The sequence below is a fragment of the Saccopteryx leptura genome, chromosome 2, assembly GCF_036850995.1.
Source record: "Saccopteryx leptura isolate mSacLep1 chromosome 2, mSacLep1_pri_phased_curated, whole genome shotgun sequence".
Taxonomy (NCBI): Eukaryota; Metazoa; Chordata; class Mammalia; order Chiroptera; family Emballonuridae; genus Saccopteryx; species Saccopteryx leptura.
In genome coordinates, this window is record NC_089504.1 from 250904393 (window position 1) to 250923794 (window position 19402).

The 19402-nt window shown below is 51.7% G+C and overlaps 1 protein-coding gene across 3 annotated transcripts in view; it reads left to right on the top strand.

Moving 5' to 3' along the window:
* The first annotated feature begins 14647 nt into the window (after nucleotides 1–14647).
* The window catches only part of SFSWAP (splicing factor SWAP), a 54878-nt gene continuing 50123 nt past the window's right edge, over nucleotides 14648–19402 (top strand). For 2 of the 3 annotated variants that reach the window (XM_066371213.1, XM_066371214.1), the window contains exons 1-3: nucleotides 14648–15030; nucleotides 17367–17536; nucleotides 18120–18251. In XM_066371213.1, coding sequence (XP_066227310.1) covers nucleotides 14783–15030; nucleotides 17367–17536; nucleotides 18120–18251 — 550 coding nt within the window. In that variant the 5' untranslated portion in view covers nucleotides 14648–14782. The remainder of the gene's footprint in view (nucleotides 15031–17366; nucleotides 17537–18119; nucleotides 18252–19402) is intronic. The other variant, XM_066371215.1, reaches the window with a different exon arrangement.

Consider the following 19402-nt stretch of genomic DNA (forward strand, 5'->3'; position numbering starts at 1 on the left):
CCTGTGCATTGCTCTGTTTGTTCACGGGTCCACGCAGCCCTCGTCCCTGACGCCCCTGTGCTCCCAGGACATTCCTCACAACTCCTGACCTGAAACCTTCTCAGATTTCTGGTTGTCAGGACGCTCCTGTCCCAGGCTGCCACCTGCTCCTGTTTTGTCACCCTACTGCTCTCAGGAGCCAGGGGTCACTTTGCAGAGAGGTGCGAGAGGTGGAGGGTGACGGCCTCACCTTGGCCTCTCCTGCTTCCTTGGGCTCAGGCCTCAGTCCAGTCTTAACTGTGAGGGGGTCCCCTCAGCTCGGTGACAGATGGGATTGACTACATCCTCTCTCCTCACCATCATCTGCAGAGAGGTGACACATCCCACCTGGCTGGGGCTCTGTCCTCCCTCCGCTGCAAGGGTGCGAGAGACTCAGCAGCAGGTGACTCGCTGGCCATTCAGGCCGAGATGCAGAGGTCAGCAGGAGGCTCGTGGTGCTGTTGGACGGCCACGAGACCCTCACTCACAGAGGAACTGAGCAAGGGCGTGTTCCCTTCTCAGCCAGGTCCTGGGCTGTCCACCTGCTCTGAGACCCCAGGGAGAGTCACCCTCGGGGGAGGGCTGTCACCAGGGCCTTAAAATTCTTTCCTTAAACAGCTGGAACCCATGCGTCCCGCCTCAGGTCAGCCGGGACTATGGTCCTTACGCCTCACGGGGAGCATCTCTGTCCCGGGTGCAGAGACATCTCTGCCGTGACAGGTGACAGAGGAGCCTGTGCGGGCCCCCTCGCAGCACCCTCCCTCCTGAAGTCACAGCACAGATTTGTCTCATTAATCTGTGCACGGTCCCGGTTTGCAGATGGTTCTGCAGTGGCTCCCCACCCTGCCGTTTCCTGCCCCACAATTCTGCTAACAACCAGGTATAATTACCAGCCGAGCTGCGCTGGATGAAAGTCATAACCATGCATGTGCTGGGAGCTGGGTCCTGGGCGAGCCGTTGGGTGAATGGATGGATGGGGCGGCCTTGGCTGACAGCTCTTGGTACCCGGGGGTCTCCTTTCATGGGGGTGGGGGGTAGCGGGCTGCTGAACGCACCCTTTCTGGAACTTAACTTCCCACGGACCTCCCCAAGGGGCTTTTTCGAGGATATGGTTCTGGATGCGAGGTCTCCCCAGCCCCTCTGCCTAGTGGCCTCCTCCTCTCTGCCCTCCCAGGACTGCTCCCCAGGGAACATGCCGGCTTGTGGGGGGGAGGGTGAGCTGAAACTCGAGGCTGCTCCCATTGGAGTCGCTCACCCAACCCAGGGCTCACCTGAACCCCCTAACTCCAGCCCTGCCCATGAACTTGTCCCCGGAGGCAAAGTGCTCTGATTTTCTTTTAGGTTTTTCTTTTGGATTTTTCTGAAGAAAGAAGTGGGGAGGCAGAGACAGACTCCTGTATGCACCCAACTGGGATACACCCAGCATGACCACCAGGGGGCGATGCTCTGCCTATCTGGGGCGTTGCTCTGCTGCAACTGGAGCCATTCTAGCGCCTGAGGCAGAGGCCATGGAGCCATCCTCAGTGCCCAGGCCAACTTTGCTCCAATGGAGCCTTGGCTGCAGGAAGGGAAGAGAGAGACAGAGAGAAAGGAGAGGGGCAATAAGCAGATGGACGCTTCTCCTCTGTGCCCTGGCTGGGAATCGAACCTGAAACTTCCACACGCCTGGCCAATGCTCTACCACTGAGCCAACCAGCCAGGGCAAATGTGTTGTTTTGACTACACTAGTTTGAGATGAAATTCTGTGACTTGTAAGCAAAACCTGACATGTTACCGCTTTGAATATTCAATCACAACAAAATAAGTGTATCTGAGCCCTGGAAAGGTGGGTTGGGTCCTTTACAGCAGGTGGGGGCCCTGTCAGCATCTTATTCGTGATCACTGCTCAAACCCGGGGTGGTGCGTGGTCAGAGATGAGTCATGCGCGTTCCTTGAAGAAGTGATGGGAAGTCGAGAGCAGCAGGAGGGAGACTTCCAGGAAAGGAGGGCAGAGCCAGGATGGCTCCCAGCCAAGTCTGACCTCTCCCAGAGTCCGCTGCCCTGGCCCCAGCGCGTGGCTCCTGGTGCCAGAGCCAGGCCAGGCGAAGGAACTGAGCCCGAGGAACGCTTGAAAGAACCAAATGCACTGATCTCGTGTATGATTTATCTGATGACGCTTGGAATCATTGAGAAAGAACTTCATGAAGTAGTTTTAAAAATCAAATGGAATTCAGTTTCAATCAAAAAAGGCAAAGGCGTTTGTTGGCTCTTGCGCAAGGGCAATTCAGAGGTGAAGGCGCCAGGCACGGCCAGAACCTGAGTTTGACCCGGGTTCTCCGTGTCCATCCCCACTTGCCCCACACTGACATTACCAGGTGTCAGCACCAGGGGGCACCTGGCACCTTCAGGCTCACATGGTTCTCTGTGTGATTTCTGAGAAAGTGCCCGCTTTCCTGCTAGCTCCATCCAGCAAATGAGGTCACTATGACCAGGGAAAACAAGCTTCCCCAGTGACCAGACTTTGCTGACATGCCGACTGTGAGGACCTGGTGGTGGATCCGCCCCCCTCCAAGGACTGGCTTAAGATGGGGAAGTGGTTCCCGAGAGAGATAAGGCAGGTGCTGTATGCCAGCATGCTGTATGGCATGCATACGCATACTTATATACATACACACATGGATTTGTACACTCCAGTGTGCACACACAAACACAGCATGCACATGTGCGTCCAGAAGGAGCAGAAGGAGCCCAGGATGTGGAACCAGGGTGCCCGTTCAGATGGGGAGCCTCAGGGATGCTCACTGCCCACCTGCTAACTGGGGTGGGTGGGGGATGGGCCAGGAGTGCTCTCACCAGGTCTTTCTGCATCCCTCAGCGAGGTGCCAAGACAGGTCAGGGCAGAGGGTGAGGTGCAAGTGGATGGTCCATTCTTGCCAACCGGCCAGAGGGGTCAGCGTGGAAATATTACCCAACAGAACTTTCTAAACTCACATCATCCTGCCCTCCCCAGACCCTCCACATGTAAAGAGTCATGGGTTTGCTTCCTGTCCAGGAGGGGCTCAAAGATGTGAACAGAGCCTGGTGCCCGGCACACCACGTGGACCAGGGTGGCCCCAGGTGAGCGTGGCTCAGGGCTGGCAAGGGAAGATATGGGAGGTGCCCCACAGAAGCCCTCTTGGGGTAAGGGGGGTGTGGGCAGGTTTCCCACGTGGTCAGAGATGTGAGCTCAGGCAGGGCTCATGGGAGAGGGGATGAGGGGACCCCGCCGTGCACACCTGGCTTCCCGGCCCTCGGTGCAGGTGCAGAGGAGGTCAGGAGTTCTGGACATCCATAGAGGGGGGGCCAGGGACTACACCACGGTGAGCTTCCCACCCCGTGGGCATCCTGCCATCTGACAGTGATGCTGTGCAGTCCCCTCCACAGATGCACGTTTGATTTCAGTTGCTGGGCACCGGTACCATGGTGACAGGTGCCATAGCAACCCCCACCCTGGCGGGCAAGTCTCCACGTAGCATAGGTGGAATTAATGAGTTTAGGCTAATTTAGTCACATAATTGCCCTGGAGAATCAGGGTCGAAAGCCACTTAGAACTCGGGGGCCCGACAGTCAAGGACAAGATCAGAGGGAGGGGGATCAGAAGGGAGCCCCACCTGAGCCTCACACCTCCCACTCATCACTGTGGCCACTTCCCCAGCAACAAGCCGGGTGGAGGCACAGGAGCCAGAGGGCAGAAAGTGCAGGTCACATGCACACAGCGCCCAGCAATCCTTCAGATCTAGAGCATCATCCAGACCATCCTGAGTCCCCTCCTGAGTCCCCCCACACCTGTCCCCTCCCTCTAGGGACTGTGGGCCTCAGCCCTGTGTCCCTCTCTGTCCGTGGTTTTATCTGTGCATTAAACCTGCTCGTGCACCCTTAACACAGAACTCACTGTCACATGGCACATTTACACAAGGAAACCGCCGTGCCTGTGACCTTCTGTGACTTATATTGCTGTGCTCCGCTTTGCCTTTGAGAGCCGACTGCGTCAGAGTGCCCTGAGCATGCATCCTCACTGCTGTGAACTATGCAGAATTCAGGCACAGGGCAATTTATGGCCGTTGATAGCTGTCCATTTCATGCCTTTGTTTTGTCCATGAACCATGCTTCCAGGAACGTGTCGGTTGTTGAGACAACTGAGTGAGCCTGCCTGCCCAACGTCTGTCTGTCCGTCCGTCCATCATTTCCTCATCCACTTGTGCGCCTGTCTCTGTGCCCACCCAGGCAAGCACAGTGCCTGGCAGAGCGTGAGACTCACAGCCGTGTACTATTACCACTGCTCACCACAGGACTGATGAAAACACCTGCATTGTGCTATCCTGTAGACAGCAGCCCGTGGACACAAACACACACTCTTTGGCAGGATTGTATAAAAGGACACCAGAGAATGACCTGCAGAAAGAAGGTGGCCCCGCTATCTGTGCTTCTGACCTGTGAGAGGCTGCACGGGGAAACAGGGTCCAGCCCTGTCTCCCACCAGGCCCTCTGGGCAGACAGGTAGGAGGGCGGGTAAAGTCTGTGAGGACGAGAGGGAGGTGAGCTTCCCATAGGCCCACGGGGGTGACAGTGTCACCAGCCATGCCCTTCCAGGGAATCTGAGGACACTGGACACACATCTGCTCCCCCTCACCCCGCAGGGGTTCAGGGGCAGCTGGCTGACCTCAGGTTAGGGCCACGGATCATTCCCACTGGGCTGGGTGGTCAAAACCTCTGAGGACCGTCTTGTTCTGTGAGAAGAACGGGCACACAGACAGTCACGCCGCCCCGGTGAGCAGTGGCTGTGACAAGGTCTCTGCCCCTCCACCTGCTTCAGTTCCGGCTCTGGGCCTGAGGACGTGAGGACGTGAATCTGTGAGCCTGTGAGCCCGTGAGCCTGTGAGCCCATGAGTGTGCTTCTCTGCCCTCCTCCCTGGCATCTTCCCGCTGCTTCAGGATGCTGGCATACAGCATGTGCCCAGCAAACTTGTGCCCTGGGTGCATGCACTGACTCCTCCACAGGAAGTTGGGGTGGGGGCAGCCCGAAGCCTGACTCGGGGTTGACCAGATGACTCTGTGAAGGAGGCGCTGTTTCAGGTTGGTTCTAGGGTGAATTGAGCATTAGACGATTGGAGGCAGTGCTGAGGAACAACCCTGGAAGGAGGGGCTCCTGGAAGGAGCGGGACTCCCCAGGTGAGAGGGGGAAAGAGGGTAGACCCCACTAAGGAGGCCGTGCTGCTCACTCACTCCCCACAACCACTCAGTGATGCCAACGTGATGACTGTCCCCATTTTCCAAAGATAGTAAACTGAGTCTGGGCGCTGAGCTCACTGCCTCATGTCACACGACTGTGAGGGTTGAATTCCAGCTCAGGTCCGTCCGACTCTGAGCCTGGGCTCATCATCCCAGAGACGGTGTCCTGGCAGTGTCTCCCGGGCGTCCCAGCACGCACAGACTGTCAGCCACCTTCCCTCCCAGAATCCCAGACTCTGACCCTTGGTCCTGCTGAGATCCGGCTGTCCCTGCCGCTGCCTGGCACCAAGCACAGGCACAGACCCAGGTGCCCACCCAGCTGATGACCCGGTGCAGAGCCGCTCCGGAGAACAGGGCCGCCTTTCCAACTCGGTATCTGCAAGCCCTAAATTACAGCCAGGAAACGGTGTCAGCGAAGGCCAGGCATTCGGGTCCTGAGCAACAACAAAGGGGGATTTGTCTGGAACCAGCTTCTGGAGTCATCACTCCACAGCCGGGAGTCCTTGTGCTGAAAAGACTTTATTTGTCACTCAGGTGTGAAACAGCTCAGGGCTCTCCACCTTTCTCAGCAGTGCGCTCATGATGGATGCTGCTCACACGTGTAACAGCTACTCTCCCGGCTTATCTAGAATCTGACAGAGCCAAAGGGGCTTGCAGGAGAGTAAAAAGAATCAGCAGTTCCCCGGCCTCAGACAGCCTCCACTGACAGTCACGCTCCATAGAGGACATTGAGGTTCATCTCCCCGGGACCGCACCCCCATCCTCCAATGACAGCTTCCCATTTGGGGGAAGACACCTCCCTGCTGTCAGACCCCTGTAGAGGCCAAGGTGGAGCCTTCGCCTTGTCCTCCGTGTGCATCATGGAACTGGGCCCACATAATAAATGCACAGCGCCCCCAGCCACAGCATTATTGGGGCGTGGGCATGTGACTCATCCAAACCAATCAGCATCCGAGCAGGACTTTGCAGGGATACCAGGGAAGTCCTGTGCTCTTTCTGGAGTGCATGGGCTGGAGGTGCTGCAGGACTGACCGGGTCACCACCAGAGGGGATCAAGGGCCGATCGAAGGCTATCAGGGGACAACCTGCAGGGCCTGAGGCTGAAGGTCTCACAGAGGAAGGCAGAGCTAAGAGGAAGAGGGCAAAATTCCCGCTGGTATGTCAGAGGTCCGATGCTGCCCACATCTACGGCTAAAATTCCCTCTCATGCTGACGGGAATCTGAGTTCCCACCACTTTGCACAGAAACTGTGCCCGCTGATGCACTCACACTAACTAACCTGAGGACAGTGAGGACTTGTCACACTGAGAGTGCCCCACCCCACCCCTACAGGAGGGCACATGAAAATGAGGTTACTAAACATCCATGAGCAAATCCCTTTATTTGTTCATAACCAAAAAGAAATCCCCAAACTTGGACATTTTGCTATTGATAAAAAATGGCTTGTGAGCCCCCCCCCCCCCAAAAAAATACAATAGCACCTCGGATAAGAATGGTGGAAGGAAGTCCTGGCCAGTTGACTCAGTGGTAGAGCATTGGCCTGGCATCTGGATGTCCTGGGTTTGATTCCCGGTCAGGGCACCCAGGAGAGGCACCATCTGCTTCTCCACCCCTCCCCCTGTCTCTTCTCCTCCTGCAGCCATGGCTCGATTAGAGTGAGTTAGCCCGGGCACTGAGAATGAGTCCATGGCCTCCCCTCAGGCGCCAGGAAGAGCTTGGTTGCTGAACAGTGGAGCAACCCCCGAGATGGGCAGAACATCGCCCCCTAGTGGGCTTGCCACATGGATCCTGGTTGGTGCATATGCAGAGGTTTGTTTCACTGCCTCCTCTCCTCTCACTGAATAATAATAAAAAAAAAGAACAGCGGAGGGGAACCAGCTCTGCAGTGGCTAATCCAGCAGCCTGCCCCCTCCTTCTTATGAGGGAAGTGGCTGAGTCTGGAGCTGGGGCTGGAGCAACTGGTGGAGCCAGAGACCAAGAACACACAAACACACACACACACACACACACACACACACACACAGTGACTGGACGAGGCAAACTGTGGCCAAACTGAACAATTTGAGGTACTCAATGAATCAAGTAGTATTGGCTGATAACTCAAAATGTGCATCACCCGCGGGTTCATCATGATACCGCACAGCTAAAGGAGCAGTGGAGGGTTTTGCAGTCGCTTGTGCGGAGGGATTCCACGAGCTGTGCACCGCGTAGGGCCCTGGGCGACTGGAGCGTGACCTGCACTCTTACGCCTTCGGAAGAGGACTGTGGCGACCCCTAGAGTTTTGTCTGATACAGAACACGTCTAACATTAACATTTTCGAGGCAGCCTGATTAGCGGCTTAAGATGCAGTATATTTTGTACTTGTCCCTAATGGGCCTATTTTTCCGACTTTGATCTTCTAAGCACATTAAGACATTGAGGAATAAAGTGATTTTATCTCTTCACTTCCACAGAATTGTCCACTCAGCCGAGGGCACACACACAAATGCAATCAACTTTTTTTTTTTAAGTGAGAGGAGGAGAGATAGACAGACTCCCACATGCACCCTGACCAGGATCCACCCCATCTGGGCCAATGCTCCAATTAACGAAGCTATCCTCAGTGCCCTGAGCCATGCTGGAACCAATCAAGGTACTGGCTGCCAGAGAGCAAGAGGGGGAGAAGGTGGAGTCAGAGGGGGTAGAGCAGATAGGTAATTTCTCCTGTGTGCCCTAACCAGGGGTCCAACCCAGGACCGAACAGGGACATCCATACACCCAGCCAATGTGCTATCCACTGAGCCAACCGTCTAGGGCCTTTGTTACCTTTTAGATAATAGAATGTTAATATGTTAAAAGAGGTAAGTTAAAATTTTCTGTTGCACAACAGAGCCATGGGAAATAACAGTAGAAATATGAGGTTGCAACATGTGAGAATTCTGAACTCTGGGGTCCTTTATAAAAAAAATTTATGTTGGGTAGGCCGCTGAAAGCAACAGAAGATTCTGGAGGCAGAGAAGGGTTAGCAATTGTTATTATTAAAAACAAGATGCTCTCACCGTTACAATGTATCTCCACATGTTAGGTTGTTTCATTCTCTTCCTCCCTTTATTAAAAGACTCATGCAACAGTTACAGAGTGAGGATAAAATGGGGCCCCGTGGAGGGGAGTTTCCTCTTTGTTACTTTGGTCACAATGTCTCCTATTCCCCTCACCCAGAGGCAGCTGATGTCACCCTGTTTCTATATGTTTTTCTCAGAGGTTGTTTGAAGATGAACAAGTTTATACATATATATGCATATCTATCATCTATCTATTTATCTGTATGGTTTTTCCACAAATAGTAGCACACTTACATACATTTTTAAAGCATTGGGAAGATAGCTCATTTTGTTCTAGTGTCATCCCTATATGCCAAGGTTGTGGGTTCAATCCCCAGTCAAGACACATATAAGAATCAACCAATGCATAATTGGTTGCATAAATTTGGTGGAACAACAAATCAATGTTTTTCTCTCTCTTCCTCCCCTCCCTTTTGCTCTTTTGCTCTCTTTCTAAATCAACAAATAACATTTTTAAAAATAAAATCGGCCCTGGCCGGTTGGCTCAGTGGTAGAGTGTTGGCCTGGCATGCAGGAGTCCTGGGTTCAATTCTTGGCCAGGGCACACAGGAGAAGCACCCATCTGCTTCTCCACCCCTCCCCCTCTCCTTCCTCTCTGTCTCTCTCTTCCCCTCCCGTAGCCAAGGCTCCATTGGAGCAAAGTTGGCCCAGGCGCTGGGGATGGCTCTATGGCCTCTGCCTCAGGTACTAGAATGGCTCTGGATGCGACAGAGCAGCACCCCAGATGGGCAGAGCATTGCCCCCTGGTGGGCATGCCGGGTGGATCCTGCTCGGGCACATGCGGGAGTCTGTCTGACTGCCTCCCCGTTTCCAACTTCAGAAAAATACAAATAAAATAAAATAAAATAAATAAATAAAAATAAAATCATGCCATCTTCCTTTTTTAGATGAACAAATCTCTTAAGGATTCGTCCAAATTGTTACAACTACAGCCTCTTTTTAAAAAAGATTTTATTTATTAATTTTACAGAGAGGAGAGAGAGGGGAGCAAAGAGTATCAATTCACAGTTGCTTCAGTTTAGTTGTTTACTGCTTGCTTGTCATATGTGCCTTGACCCGGCAAGCAGGGTTTTGAACCAGCAACCTCAGTGTTCCAGGTCGACGCTCTATCCACTGCACCACCACACATCAGGCAACTATAGCCTCATACCGATAAAGCCTGTGGTGTACCATTGTACAGATGCCTACAATTTATTTCAGTGGTTTCCCATCAACAGACATTTAGTTCCATCTTTCGTTACAACAGATAAGCTATGACGGACCTCCTTGCACACACGTGACTGTGTACATTAAGCATGATTGTAATGCATGCTTGGCATGCCAGGAGAGTAATGCACAGTCATTTATTTAATGGGTCCCTACTTTCCACCATTGTAAACAACACGGCTACAGCCATAAATCTTCATGCACTCCCCGATTACTTCCTGGGACAAATTTCTACAATAGAAGGAAGTCCTGAGTGAATGCATTTTAACCTTTAAGTGGCCTCAGGCCCATTTTCCCAGGGCTTCCCCACAGGCACTGCTCAGGGGCTGGGCATCTGGGTGGATTTCTCCCCAGGTTTTTGTGATCACGCTTTATTGTGAAGCCCCGGAAAACTGATGGCTTTGGTCTAGAATAAATGACAGTGGTCCCCTCAGATCAATAGAGCAATCTCAGCAGATGAAAACAAGCTTAGAGTAATTCTCTTGGACGATAGTGTTCCAAGACAGGGTTCAGCTCAATATGAATGAAAATGGCCCAGATCCCAGCAGCCTCTGAGGAGCGGGGCACTGGAAGAGTCAGAGCCATTGTTACTTAGAGCTAGGAGAAGGGTGTGGCAGCTTTCAGCGCTCTGTTCGGGGTCCTAATGCACTGACCTTGGGCCATTTCAAAGCCCCTCTTTAGGTACAAAGTGTCTCTATTGAGATTATGGGCTTTTAATGATGCCCTTTGGCCTTGTGAGCTCAGTGACTAAAACCTGAGACAGAGACAGACAGACACAGAGACAGAGAGGACAGAAGAAAGGGGCGTGGTGCCTGTCCATGTGGTCATTTCCAGCATGGTTCTGCACAGCTCTGCCCGGTGAGGAAAGAGTGAGGGTGCCTGGGAGGCAGAGGTTTGGGTGAGTTTCCATGGAAGCGGAGATCTAAATTTAGAGACAGCCAGGCGAACAGCGTGTGCAATTATCCAGGGAGCAGGTCACAGGGAGGACATTTCTCTCTGCAGAAACCTCGTGGGAGGCAGCCCAAGGAGCCATTAGAAGGCTGGTGGTCAGGGTCCCTAGGGACCCCTTGTCACAGCTCCTACATGGACACATTATTCTGGTGTCTCTCATCGCATCTAAAAGCATTTAGAGCAGAGATTGCAAAGTGGGCGTGGGTCAAATAAGTTTGCAAATATGATGTATATGTTTGCTCGCTTATAGTTTGCATTGGGTGTGGGGACAGGCTGTAAGCAGGCAGGGTCGTTATAGCCTAAGGCTTAGTTTTAAGACTAAGCCTTTCCCACCCTGGGGTGGTGCACTCTCATGAGGAATCCCATTATGCTCAGATAAGTGACTTTGTATCAGAGACTTCCTTGTTTGTATATTGGATTAAAGGTTTTGATTTCTATACTATAAAATGGGACAGACCGGGAGCTTGCTCTCTCACGGTTCCTGAAATTAGCATTAGAGGGAAGAGCAGAGAAAGGCCACGTGGAGAGACAGAAGCAGCCAAGATGACGGAGTGCTGAAGGAGAAGCCAGTTTGTGCAGAGTTTGTGCAGAGAGAAGGAGATGGGGAACAGAGGTGAATAAGGCTGATGAGGTAGAAAACTTTGATTCTAGAAAACTCAGATAAGTCAATGGCTTTGGGAGCCCTGAATGGAAAGGGAAGTGTTTTCCCACTGTGTGTATTTCTTGCCCGCCGGGTGCAAGCTAGGATTAAAGCTAATGGCCCACCAATTCTTGGCTCCCTTGTTTCATTACCGTCTATCTGAATCAAATACAAACCTGCATGGGCCAGGCGGCTGTGATAATGGCTGTGGCTACTGGCTTTACAGTAGGCCTGAGGGAAAGTTGCTTTATTTGCCCTGCTCTTCCAGCTTAAAAAAGAAGGGTGGAGAGTGACAGGATTGGTTCACATAATGTAAAGCCAGTAGCCACGGCCATCATCACAGCCGCCTGGCCCATGCAGGTTCTTATTAGATTCGGACAGATGGTAATAAAACAATGGAGCCAAGAACTAGTGGGCCATTTGCTTTAATCCTAGCTTGCACCCGGCGGGCAAGAAATACACACAGTGGGAAAACACTTCCCTTTCCATTCAGGGCTCCCAAAGCCACTGACTTATTTGAGTTTCCTAGAATCAAAGTTTTCTACCTCACCAGCCTTATTCACCTCTGTTCCCCATCTCCTTCTCTCTGCACAAACTCTGCACAAACTGGCTTCTCCTTCAGCATTCTGCCATCTTGGCTGCTTCTCCTTTCTCTCCATCTGGCCTTTCTCTGCTCTTCCCGCTAATGCTAATCTCAAGAACCATGAGAGAGCAAGCTCCCGGTCTGCCCCATTTTATAGTATAGAAATCAAAACCTTTAATCCAATATACAAACAAGGAAGTCTCTGATACAAAGTCACTTAACTGAGCATAATGGGATTCCTCATGAGAGTGCACCACCCCACATCAAAAAGGGTGGGAAAGGCTTAGTCCTAAAACCAAGCCCCAGGCTACAAAGATCCTGCCTGCCCACAGCCCGCCCCCAACACACATTAATATAATCATGCCCATCCTAAGCAAGAGGGGCAACCAATATCATCACCTGGGTGATGGGCTTCCACCTTAGCACCATCTTTAACAAAGGGAGCATAATATATTTTATCTGACCAACACATAAATATCCAGACTTTAGGCTTTTTGGCACTGCTGGGCTGGATGGAGTCCCTGAAGACTTAGGAGTGTCCCCTTCCACAGGAGGGAGCGCCCCACTCCTCACCTCTTTGGGCAACTGAGTTTAATACTCCTGACTTAAAGGATAGGACTATTTGGGAACCCTGAAAGAGTTTTTTGTTTTTTTTTAATTGATTTGAGAAAGAGAAAGAGAGAGAGAGACAGGAATATCTATCTGTTCCTGTATGTGCCCAGACTGGGGATCCAACCGGCAACCTCTGTGCTTCAGAGCAAAGCTCTAACCAACCGAGCTAACCAGCCAGGCCAAGTCAGGTTGTCTTTAAGAGGATGTAAGAACCTCGAGGCTTAGAAAGGGAGATTTCACACAGGGTAGGTCAGCAAGTTGATGGCCCACCTGCTCCTTGCAGAAGGGGTGTCTGAGGGAAAGGAAAAGGGTTCCCCTCACTCTGCTTGCGATGGGGAGTTTGGGGGTAGGGAGTAGGACAGGATCTTTGAAGGATGTCCCCAAATAACGGGAGTATGATACCATGTTGCAATAATATAAGGTTATAGTAATTAAATATATAGAAATATAGAAAAAATATGGAAGACATAAAAATAATTAGGATACAATATTAAAAGCAATTAAGGAAATTAAATGAAGTTATGCCATCTGGATAGGAATTAATATAGTGTGTACAGATATAAACAGACTCTGCCTTTCACTCAGGGCACAGTTAGTGTGTGTGTGTGAAGTTATATAGAGATAAGAAGTGGCTTGATGTCATAACTGTAGGTTAACATAAACAAGAAGCTTCCCTAGGAACACCTTAAAAGTGGCTTGCTGTGACATTTCAGTAGATTAACATAAAAAAGGGCTCCCTGCGAGGAACTTCCAAAAAGGTGGTTTGAGGTGATAATCCTGTAAATTGACACCTATTAGAAGGTGGTTTGAGATGATACTCTTGTAGACTGACACCTGTTAGAAGGTGTTGGCCAGAAAAGGTAATAAAGCTAAGGCCCCCACCCCTGCTGTGGTAGTCGTCCAGACTCCAACGTGAACATGGACTATCTCCACATCGCTCTGAGCTCTGACCAAGGACGAGCCGAGAGGAGCACGCCGAGGGGGCCCCCTTAAGCTGTACCCAGGCACGCCAAAAGGATGTGAGTAATAAACTACCTGTGTGATTCTTGCAACAAACTTGTGTGTCGGTCGTGTCTTTCCTCTAGTGGCAGTTGGTCTCGGCACTGGTAAGTAGAATTCTCATAATCCCCTCAAGAGTAGTTTTGAAGAGGCTGCCAGCCCTGCTGATAAGCAGGAGTGTCCCACTGTGCGGGGAAGTGGAACCAAGTGATCCACGTAGAGCTCGGTCACCATTCCAACTGAATTGTTTCCAGGCTAGTCTGACAGATGACAAAGCCTGTCACTTGGCAACAGCAGAAAATACCACCCCCGCACCTGTCACAGATCACAGGTGCACCCCACACCTGCGTCCACGCGCTCCTAAACCAGGTTCCCTACAGTATGTGCGAGGCACGTGGCCTTCGCACTGGTGTTTACACGTCCCCCACCCCATCTGATTATGTATCCAGTAGGAAAATGTAAAATGTAGTGACGTTGCGAGCTGGCCCATGCAAAAACCACTCTTCCCTTCTTTGTCAGGAGAGAGCGTGAACTCGCTGATGGGGAGACCTGGGGATACAAACACGTGCTTTCCGTCCGTCCATCCATCACCCGGGACGTGCCTGACACCCAGTAGGTGCTCGGGAGAGGCGAGTTGATGGATGGGCTTTTTCCCTTCCCTAAACCCAAACTGGGACCTAAGGCTGCGAACAGGGTCCCCCCCCCCCCCGACTTAGTGAATTGTTGTTGTTTGTGGGAACTCTTGCAAACGTATAAAATTCAGTTCACATATACTATAGTGGGAAAGGACGATGTCGCAAAGGATGGTCTGGCCTGGAACTCTAAGCCACTTAGACCCACTGTCCGTGGCCAGTGCAGAGTGCTTTCGGGACAGGCATTTGCACACAACGCAGGGCCCACGAAGGATAGAATGGATTAACACATTGTAGCAGAGTCACCGGCCCCTAACTCCCCGGCGCCCACACGGCCGCACCCGCCCTCCTTCCGCCCGGCGCCTGCCCGGTGCCGTGCAGGTGGCGCACGATCCAGCCTCGCACTTTCGTCACCGCTCCCGAGAGCCGCCCGAGAAAACCGACACTGAAAATGCACCCCGTGCCACCCAACACGAAAAGCGCGCCGACCGTGGAGGCGCCTTCGAATGCCAAGAGCTGAAACCGAAATATTTTCAAGCGGCTCAAACGGCTCGGCGGAGGTGGTGGTGGTGGTGGTGGGGAATTGGCGAATCTGCGGCAGTCTGCTCTCCGGAAGTGGCACTGCCTGCCGCCGGAAGTCGCGCTTCCTCCATTTTGTTGCCTGCCATGGCGGCGGTGTCGGGGTCGCGGCCGGGATGCGGTGCTTTTGACTGAGGGGACAGGCCGAGCGGAGGCACCGAGGGCAGCAGCGCGGCGCAGGACAAGACCAGCCGGGTCGCCGGGGACGCTGTCATGTACGGCGCGAGCGGCGGCCGCGCCAAAACCGAGAGGAAAAGTGGCGCGAAGGAGGAGGCCGGACCCGGCGGAGCCGGCGGTGGCGGCGGTGGCGGTGGCGGCGGCGGCGGCGGCGGGAACCGAGTGGAGCTGCTGGTCTTCGGTTATGCCTGCAAGCTGTTCCGGGACGACGAGCGGGCCCTGGCGCAGGAGCAGGGACAGCACCTCATCCCCTGGATGGGGGACCCCAAGATCCTGATCGACAGGTCGGTTCCTCCCCACCCGCCGTCCTCCCCTTCCCGCGCCCGCTCGGTGTCGTCGGAGGTTTGACTTGATGATGGCCGGGATTGCGCAGGGGTGTTCTGCAGCCAGCAGGGATCCGGGGGGGACCCCCTGCCCTGTCCCCACCGCCCCTTGGTTGGGAGGAGGGGACGGGGACACCCGCTCTCGGGCCCCGGCTGCAGGTGTGTCGCTGGGCTCTGGTGGACCGTGGCTCGAACCCGCGTGGGGCCTCGTGTGCGCCCCGGCCTGGTGACATTGGCCTCCCGCGTCCCCCCAGCCCGGCGGATCCGGGCGGAGGGTTAAGTCGCCCCATGCACCTGGCGCCGGGTGGCTGGCTGGGGGTTCAAGACGCCGGCAAGCCGTGTCCTTACGGCGGGTGTACCCGTCTCCGCAGGGTGGGCTGCCGATGTGCTTCTTTTCAAACCAAACCCGCTGGAGGAAGTCCCCCCACCCCCACCCCGCGCGTGGGGCGCAGGGGTCCCCGGGATCGGGGCTTTTCTAACGGTGTCCGGTTTGAAAAGGATGACGTGACATGATGTAGGTCGTTTGCTCCCCCCGCTCCCCCACCCCGTGTGTTTTTTTTTAATGTGTCCTCCCCCCAACCCTCCTCCACCCCCTCCTTGGGCTCTTTTATTCATTGGTTTGGTTTTTGGCCGCTTTGCGCCACTGCACTTCGAGGGCCCGGACTGAAAAGCTGACCGTGACCGTTTCCACTGTGGAATACCCTCTCGAAGTGAGGGAAGGAAGCTCCCCATCGTTTGGGACAATTAAAACCGGATTGGAACATGACTGTAGGGTTGACTTTCTGAGCTGGCCAGAGTGGACACGTCCATGTCTCCAGTAGGGCCTGTTCCGTCCCTGACGGTTCTGTCTGGAGTTAGAGCTAGACCACCAGGAGGGTGGCCAGGTCGGGGCTGGACTGCTGCCGGCGCCCACTCACGTGTGCTGAGCCTTCCCTGCCACTGTCTCCGTCGAGGGATGTGACCCCAAGTTGTCAGGCAGCCTGTCCTGCCGAAGTGCTTTCTGCTTGCGATGTTGATTCTTAAAGCTTGCTGGGCGCTGAAGTCTGAACTCTTGTCCAGTTTTTTCCATACCTTTCTGTATACGGTGCGAGTCAAGCCTTCCAAAATCCGGTGGGGAGCAAACGCTACACATGTACATATGTAATATTTTTAGATTAATGAACTACGTTTGTAAGTTAAGGAGGTTCACGTCAAAGTAAAAACAACATTGCGATGTAATAAAATGCAATCACGTTGCTAGCCTGGAAGTTTGGGCTTTTTTCTTGTAAATGTCTTTTTGGGGAGGGGATCCTCATTATTACAAAAGTCAGCATTAAAAAAAATGAGGCTGACTTTTGTTTGTCTTTCTACATTTGTTTTTGCAACCCTGAATCTGAGTGTTGAAAGTGTAATTCACGGATTCACTCGTTTATCTGACAGTCACACGGTGACAGCATTTTATTGTTATGTTAAAGGTATAGCAGAAAGTGATTTACCTATCCTCAATTTGGCTAAAGGACCCTGTTGGTCCGTGCAGTATGTGGATGTGTCCCATATACACTACTATTTCCTGGGGGTGTGAACTTGAGGAGAGAGTTTCCACGGTGCACCTTCCGGTAGTTTGGCCCTGTTCCTGGTGAACCTCCTTAAACTGCATGTATATGTCACTGTTCCTATGTGTGTGTGTCTCTCTACCACATAACCAGCACTTATTTCCTCAGCCAAGGGGCTAGGGGCGAGCCTAGCCAAGATTTTACCTCCAATGGACGCAAGTTTCTTTGGTGAAGATCTCTCCTGAGAGTTCGGGACTAGCAGAGAGAAGCGAGGAAATTTCGACCGTTTGGTTCTTACGGATAGGTATTTATTCGGTTTGTGTGAATGTAAGCTATATTTGACTTTTCAGAAACATTTTTTTCTTTCTTTCTTTTTTCTTTTTTTTTTTTCCCAAATGGCATTGAATAGTTGACCAAACCATAAACGGTAAGAACTGCCAGTGAAGTCGATCTACCATTTATGCTATTAAGGGATCGTTTACCTTTCATTATAAGTTTTATCATGCTATAGAGAAGAATTGAGACTTCTTTGTTAAGATAACTTGAGTTTACAAGTAGGTGAGCTGTGACTAGCCAAATTAAATATAAATCTGAGAAGATTTATGTTTGTTGTAATACTTTTATTTCTTTATTTTAATTGGTAAGTATATATACATGTGTATATATATGTGTGTGTGTGTGTATATATGCATACATGTAAAAGCTCTCACACAGACCAGCCCAGACATTGATTTCTTTCCATTGACCAGCGTGTTCCCATTACAGATACGATGGGCGCGGTCACCTGCATGACCTTTCTGAGTACGATGCTGAGTATTCCACCTGGAACAGAGACTACCAGCTCTCTGAAGAGGAGGCACGAATAGAGGCCCTGTGTGATGAAGAGAGGTATTTAGCCTTGCATACGGACTTGCTTGAGGAGGAGGCAAGGCAAGGTACTGCTCAAGAAAAACTTACTTAAGCAACAAACGTTTTTTAAATTTTTTAAGTATTTAAAAAGTTACTCCCATTCATTTTTTTTATACTCACTCTTTCTGATATTATCTTGACAGTACCCAGTGGATTGGAAAAACAGGAGTCTTTGCGTTCTGGGAGGACCTCAGGATAGTTTATATGTAGAGCCACAGAGACTTTTCCCAGCTTTTGAGGGCAGACTGGGATTTGACAAAACAAAAACCAAACTCTTTAACTGTTCTCCTTTAACAGTATCGTATAAACTGAAATTGATGTTCTTGTCTTTGCCTTCACGATCTTTAATGCCATTCTTAATCCCCAAATTTCTCAGCAGGAAGAAATTTGCACAAAAGACGTGTATTCTGCTGTCTGTGGTAAACGTGCACTGACAGGCGTTTATATTGATAGATACCAAGTGGGAAGTTCTAAAAAAAAAATTCTTGCCTCAGAAAGAGGTTGAAAAAGTGTGTTGCAATCATTACTGATAGCTATAACTTTAGAAATGTATGAAACTTTTTTCAGTAAGCTTCCCTTTTGTTAATAAAACTCTCGTTTTTATTCAAGAGGAAGAATACAAGCGCCTGAGTGAAGCCCTAGCGGAGGACGGGAACTATAATGCGGTGGGATTCACTTACGGGAGTGACTATTATGACCCGTCAGAGCCGACCGAGGAAGAGGAGCCTTCTAAGCAGAGAGGTGAGGGGAGGCGGCTGGCGGGCGCCGCTGGGCGCTGCCGCGTGTGCTGCCCATGCTATGTGGAGTGGGGGAGTCTGCAGATCTCTGTCACAGACACAGAGAGGGCATGGACTGTGCTCCTTCTTGGAATGAGACAAAGCTAAAAACCAGATGGTGACGTGTTGATGGGGATGGAAAGTGAGTTCCGGCTTCCGTTGTCTGCATTGGGTCTAGTTTTCTTCCTTTCTCTCAGAGTCAGGAAACAGGAAATCACCTGGATTCTAGAGCCTCCGTCTGGGTTCTTTCTTTCCAGATAGATGGACAGTGTGTGTGTTGCTATCCGCCACAGTGGTTTGTTCTTGGGACATTGGGAAGATAGGCCTGAGGTGCCCCTGGGCAGACCTGCTTCTTCATGTCGCCTCCACAGCTGAGGTAGTGATGACTATGTCCAGTGGAATGACACCTGTGGGCTCTGTTGCTACTAAATGGGAAACAGCAAAAATGCTCAGGTTAGACTCAGGACAGACAACATGACGACCACAGTGTCTTAAAGTGAGAGTTACGTAGGTTAAAAGATTTTTTTTTTTTTCAGAGACAGAGAGAGAGAGTCAGAGAGTCAGAGAGATGGATAGACAGGGGCAGACAGATAGGAACGGAGAGAGATAAGAAGAATCAATCATTAGTTTTTCATTGCGACACCTTAGTTCATTGATTGCTTTCTCATATGTGCCTTGACCATGGGGCTACAGCAGACTGAGTAACCCCTTGCTTGAGCCAGTGACCTTGAGTCCAAGCTGGTGAGCTTTGCTCAAACCAGAAGAGCCCGCGCTCAAGCTGGCGACCTTGGGGTCTCGAACCAGGATCCTCTGCATCACAGTCCAACGTTCTATCCACTGTGCCACCGCCTGGTCAGGCAGGTTAAAGATTTTAAATTCATATTTTTCTGGCTCAACTGTTTGTCCTTTGGATATAAATAAATAAATAAATAGTGCAGCTGCCCTGGCCGGGCAGCTCAGTTGATTGAGTGTCATCCCAATACACCAAGTTGTGGATTTGATCTCTGGTCAGGGCACATACAAGAATCAAGAAAGAAATGCCTTGGCCCTGGCCGGTTGGCTCAGCGGTAAAGCGTCGGCCTGGCGTGCGGGGGACCTGGGTTCGATTCCCGGCCA